This window comes from Musa acuminata, chromosome BXJ1-8, assembly GCF_036884655.1.
Source record: "Musa acuminata AAA Group cultivar baxijiao chromosome BXJ1-8, Cavendish_Baxijiao_AAA, whole genome shotgun sequence".
NCBI lineage: Eukaryota > Viridiplantae > Streptophyta > Magnoliopsida > Zingiberales > Musaceae > Musa > Musa acuminata.
This window is the reverse complement of record NC_088334.1, coordinates 37,650,776-37,656,014: the sequence shown is the minus strand read 5'-3', so window position 1 is coordinate 37,656,014 and position 5,239 is coordinate 37,650,776. Positions and strand designations below refer to the sequence as shown.

At 39.1% G+C, this 5,239-nt stretch overlaps 2 protein-coding genes across 2 annotated transcripts; one reads left to right on the top strand and one right to left on the bottom strand.

The window, feature by feature from the left end:
- Positions 1 to 347: 347 nt before the first annotated feature.
- LOC135587777 (FCS-Like Zinc finger 5-like) lies at positions 348 to 2,547 on the bottom strand. Its single transcript, XM_065079531.1, has 2 exons — positions 2,147 to 2,547; positions 348 to 780 (listed from the first exon to the last, which is right to left on the bottom strand). Exons 1-2 carry the CDS (start codon positions 2,470 to 2,472, stop codon positions 627 to 629), a joined length of 480 nt encoding a protein of 159 aa, XP_064935603.1. The 5' UTR covers positions 2,473 to 2,547; the 3' UTR covers positions 348 to 626.
- Positions 2,548 to 3,510: 963 nt separating this feature from the next.
- LOC135680332 (uncharacterized) lies at positions 3,511 to 4,455 on the top strand. Its single transcript, XM_065194212.1, has 4 exons — positions 3,511 to 3,705; positions 3,774 to 3,869; positions 3,953 to 4,141; positions 4,186 to 4,455. The coding sequence occupies exons 1-4, from the start codon at positions 3,511 to 3,513 to the stop codon at positions 4,453 to 4,455; spliced, it is 750 nt and encodes a 249-aa protein (XP_065050284.1).
- Positions 4,456 to 5,239: the final 784 nt, after the last annotated feature.

The window sequence follows — 5,239 nt, the reverse complement described above, 5'->3', positions numbered from 1 at the left end:
TATATACTGGAACACCCGTTGATGCAATGAACATAAGGTGATCTTCTGAACTAACAAAAGTACATACTAAAACACTCTTTGAAGCAATGGATATAACGTGACCTTCTTAACCGACAAAAAGTACATGCTAAAACACCCATGCATCAGTGAATCATCTAGCTCTTCACAACCACAGAGAAGGTTAATGATTGGTCAATCTTGCAGTATTAAACAGCATAAAAGATCACAGAAGTGATACACAATCCATAAGACCATCATAGTAAATTCTGTTACCAGTGTCCATTTCCCAGTCACGCCACTAATAGAGAATAGTTCAAAGGATTTTGATGTTGCAACTTCACAAGCCGAAAAAAAATATATAGTTTCCCTTTATTCTTTGGATTTCTACTTTGAAACCAAAGCAGCAACAAGGATCCCCAGCAAGAGATGTTCATGTTCTTTACATATTTGAAATTTATGGAATGAGAAACAATACTTGATTCCCTTGCACGATAAGTACTCAAGAGATGGATGGCGAAGAAACAGAAGAATCAAACTAAATATATGTTTCTTTGAGGCAGCTGGAGACTTATATTGAAGTAATATCCACTGAAGTTTAACACTGGCCAAGTAGACTCAAGCTCAGCTTATGCAGCAACAGCCCTTTGACCATCGCCAGAGGTTTCTGAAACTGCAGTTGAAGCAGCATTGGTTTTCTTGGATCTCAGGTGCTTATCTCTAATTTCATCTTGGTTGATCTTATTCTGTCTGCACTCAAGGCTACAAAAAGCAATTTCACCCCTGCAATTGCAAAGAGAAAGGCAAGTTGAATCAAGTTGCCAAGCATCCAAAGGGGATTACTAAGGAATGTATGCCACAAACAAGTAACATCATCATCAAGAGTACTACTGCTCTCTGCTGCACGAAAACTTCAAACATGAAACAAAAATCCTGTGCCACCAGAACCAGCTAAAGTAACATTTATGCAGTTCAAAAATATTAAGTGTGCATTTACTTTTACCAAGAAATACAAGTATTAATAAGAAATTACTTGTGTCACCTATAAAAAGATATATATATAAATTCACATAGTGAGATGAAATGTTTACTCGTCATGAGTCTGCCCATGGGCAGTCCAATTCATAATAACAAGTGAGAACAACCAAGAGTTTGTTCGGGGGTTGTAATCAAAAGGTCAAACCTTTTTACCGCTTCCTACTTGATATGGTTAATGCTCACAGGGGGATGAGCATAACCACTTCTTCAAAATTAGATATTTCAAGTTTTATCTTGCTTTCTGACTCTTCAACAGAAATCTATTACCTTCAGGTAACAACTGATGGATTATTTTGTGGCAAATTTTGCTCCATTGTCCAAACTATTAATCGCCATAATCCTATTCTAGTTTTCTCTCAAGTATAATGGTGCATATGGAGAAAAGCATAACTCCTTCATATTTCGAGACACTTCAAATTCTTTAAGCTTGAATACCTTTTCAGGTGTCACTAGCACATCATATATACATGCATGACTTTAGATTAGTCACAATTCAAAGGAAGCAGGCAGCTAAAGGTAGAAATGAACAAGAAACAACCTGTAAGTAATTCAGCCCACACATATGTTATGGATTTTAACTGAAATACCTGCAAAATTAACTTCAAAATATGCCAAAGATCCTACTGAACTTATACATCATGTGAATAACGTGGGCGACACCCACGATATCGATTTGATATGAATATCTTGGTACATAAAAAAAAAATGTAGCACCACTGGGAGTAAAATTGTTAATATATATAAAAAAAATATGGATGATATAAACCAAAAATACCATAATATAGTTGATTCCACTATTAAACCATGAAAGCCTCCCAAAACTAATGTCCAATAGCACCTGTTGTGATGTCAAGTTTCTCATACACAACATATGCAGACCAATTATGAGCGCCATGTACAGATCCAACGATGTTTTCCACAAGGAATAGGAATAAAGATTAAATCTTCCAAAAATTGAGATGAAAAAAGGCAACATCCATCATGAAGCAACGCAACGGTGACCGCGTAGTCTCAATCGGTGGCATACATCTTTAGAATTCTACGCAAACATGTAAGATGAGCAGAAAATTAAACGAATGAACTCCCAAAAAAAGGGAATTTTTTTCCTCACCGATAGATGAAGGTGTCGAAGCCAGGGCCGAGGCAGCGATTACAGAAGCCACAGGCCATCAGAAACTTGGTCGTCGTCTCCATCGTCCCCAAGTCACCGAAGCTCCACCGCTGGACGATCCTCGGTGGCCCCTCATCTTCCGGCCCCCTCCGCCTCTCCCGGTGCTGGCATTTGTGGTGGCGGCGGATCCCCTCTCTCCCTTCGGCGGCGGCCGCCACATCCTCCAAGGAGAACTCCGTCATACTCGTCGTTCGCCGCATCGGCTGCCGCGTCCGCTTCCCGAGGAGGATCGCCGCCGCCACTCCCTCTCCCGTCCCCTCGGCCATCTCGTCCTCCCCCTCGCAGAGCGGTGACGGAAGAGCGGTAGGCGGTGCCGCAACTCGAGAGACAAAAGGATGGAGCGACGACGTTTTGGCAATGAGTAGTGAGACAAATGAAGCAAGATTAATCCGAACCGTTCATTGTGATCTCTCCGTCGATGAATCCACGTCACCATCTTATTCCATTATATTTTAATTTTTATTCGTATGAAATTAACAACCCACACAGTCGAGTTTTTAACATCAAATATTTTCATGTTCTTTGTAAACAACACTGGCCAACTGCTTCAAAAACATTGCTTAAATTTCACACCTGAAACATTAGTGCCTAACTTAATTAATAATAGCCTTTGTTGAGATTTTTTATTTGGTTAGTATACTATTGCACAAGTAAGATTTTAGGTCTGAGTAAACTTAATAACTATTATTATTGATAGTAAAGTCTGTAAGTCTAAATCTTGTTTTCACCTATTTATCCTTTGCGAAAAAAATCTATGATTTCTTTCATCCACAACGAAATCAAACGCTTGATAGGAACATCATCGTCGGCTCCATGTAATCCTTGTTATGTTCCTAACTTTTGAGCGAAAGCACTCAATATCTCCATTGTGTTCTAAATTGCCTCTTGAAATTGAAGATAATAAATCTTTAAATCTTGTGTTTAAATCGATGAAAAGCTCTTTGTAGCTCGAAACAAGTGTGAAGAGGCGTCATATATATATATATATATATATATATATAGTGGATAGCAATTGACCAGATAAAATAGACGTGCTACAATATCATCAAGTTAAGTCGAGTCAAGCAAACGCATCCGTGGCTCACTCAGTATGGCCCTGGTACTGTACTGGTTGACTCCAAGTCAACACCTCCTTCGAGCTGGGATCTACCAAAGACCGACAGGCAGCAGGAAATGTTACCTCTTCCCCGGTAAACAACTACTAATGTCGATAGTTCCTCAGTGGGTAAAGAATTCCTTTACCAGATCTTATCTCTCTATATAAATATGCACAGCTCTCCACACACCAAGAACCAGTGAAGGCCATGGCGTTGCACTCTGTGTTTCGGACGTTGTTAGGATTTGCCATCATGATCTCAAGCAATCCCTTCCGCTCCCTGGTTGTAGGAGCCAACTTCTCCTCCGGCAGTATCAAAGCTGTCAATCTTGGAGGATGGCTTGTCACAGAGGAGTGGATTACCCCCAACCTCTTCGACAGCATACCCAACAAGGAGCTTCTGGTAGCCTTTCACTGCCATGGCCACTGCCTTTGACATGCATGGCTTGTGATACCAAAGTCCGATTCCAGTCACTGAGAAGCCAGAAGTATTTGTCTGCTGAAAAGGGTGTCGGCATGGAGATCGTGGCGAATCGATCCACAGCATCGGACTGGGAGACCTTTAAGGTGGATCTGAGTTCCTCGTTTAGTTTAATCTGAGTAGGTAAAACTGTGGTTGGATCTAATTACGTCCATTGCATGATGAGCAGCTGTGGAGAGTCGACGAGAACACCTTCCAGTTTCGGGCTTTTACTGGACAGTTCCAAAGTGTCAGCAATGGTGCTGTCGTCGCGATAACGATGAACGCAAACCGACCGGAGTCGAAGTTTGTGGCAGTGAAGAACGATCAAAATCCAAAACTTGTTCGAATCAAAGCGTCGAATGAGCGCTTTCTGCAGGTTTTCGTCAAGATAATTATGCTTCTGTGGTTTTGACGATAAAGGAGATTGATGGGTGTCAACGCTGTGCAGGCGAAGACGGAACAGTTGTGACAGCAGACTTCCAGGAGAAGACCAGCCGGGGAAATGGCGATCCATCCGTGTTCTTGATGCAAATTAGTGACACGATTACAGGGGAGTACCAGCTGACGAATGGATTGGGAGGGAAAGCAGCAGAAGTGCTGACAGTAAACATGAAGTACCTTTGTTCATCTTACTTGCTTGATTTAAGTGTGCAAAGTGCTGAAACTGCTGATGCTACAGAGGCACGGTAACAGTTTCATAGTCGAGAGACTTCGAGTTCATATCCCAGCATAAGTTTAACATCGTGAGAACCACAGTTGGATGGTAGATGTGTTAGATTTTATTATTCTAATTAATTGGTTAAGATATAATGATATTTTAATTAAATTTTGATTAATATTATCAATCGATAAAAAAAAATATTTCATAAGATAATTTTGATGGGAAAGACTATTAATTATTGTCACGTACTTTCTGTTGTTACTTATAAAAGGATAATACCTCGTAGAGATAAAATATTAGAAATTGAGAGTGTAGATTTATTTTCGATCTCCTTTATTTTCTATTTTATAACTCATAATAATCTTGTAAATGATAGAAAAAAAATAAGAACATTTAGTTCTCCTTCCATATCAACTTCATTGTAAATTTTAGATTCTGCATTTGTAAATTAGATAAAGATTTTCTGAATAATATACTATTTGATTTCGATTTTGATATTAAAATTTTACTGTATGATAGTAACATAATTACAGTTTTTATTCTTAGAATTGATATTAGAGTACGTTGTTTTGAAATCAAATATTTTAAATTATTAAAATATATCAAATCTATTTTGTAAATAGACCTATTTAAGTATTAGATTTGTTTATGCATTTCATCTATTTAAGTAATCTATTTATGTTGGGTGACTCGAAACATCCTCGAGTTTGTTCGAGGTTGCTCGGCTGTTTATGCAGCATTGCCATCGGTAGCTTACTGTTAATGGCAATGCTTCTGAGCAATAGCTCTATTGTGGGTGGCTACTGCAGTCAC

What these genes read in the sequence shown, in the direction of transcription:
- LOC135587777 (XM_065079531.1), bottom strand. Translation starts at nt 2,472, where the DNA reads ATGGCCGAGGGGACGGGAGAGGGAGTGGCGGCGGCGATCCTCCTCGGG. An exon ending in TTCGACACCTTCATCTATCG is followed by an intron (nt 781 to 2,146) that starts GTGAGGAAAAAA and finishes TTGCAATTGCAG; the next exon opens with GGGTGAAATTGCTTTTTGTA.
- LOC135680332 (XM_065194212.1), top strand. Translation starts at nt 3,511, where the DNA reads ATGGCGTTGCACTCTGTGTTTCGGACGTTGTTAGGATTTGCCATCATG. An exon ending in TACCCAACAAGGAGCTTCTG is followed by an intron (nt 3,706 to 3,773) that starts GTAGCCTTTCAC and finishes GTCCGATTCCAG; the next exon opens with TCACTGAGAAGCCAGAAGTA. An exon ending in CGAATGAGCGCTTTCTGCAG is followed by an intron (nt 4,142 to 4,185) that starts GTTTTCGTCAAG and finishes TTGACGATAAAG; the next exon opens with GAGATTGATGGGTGTCAACG.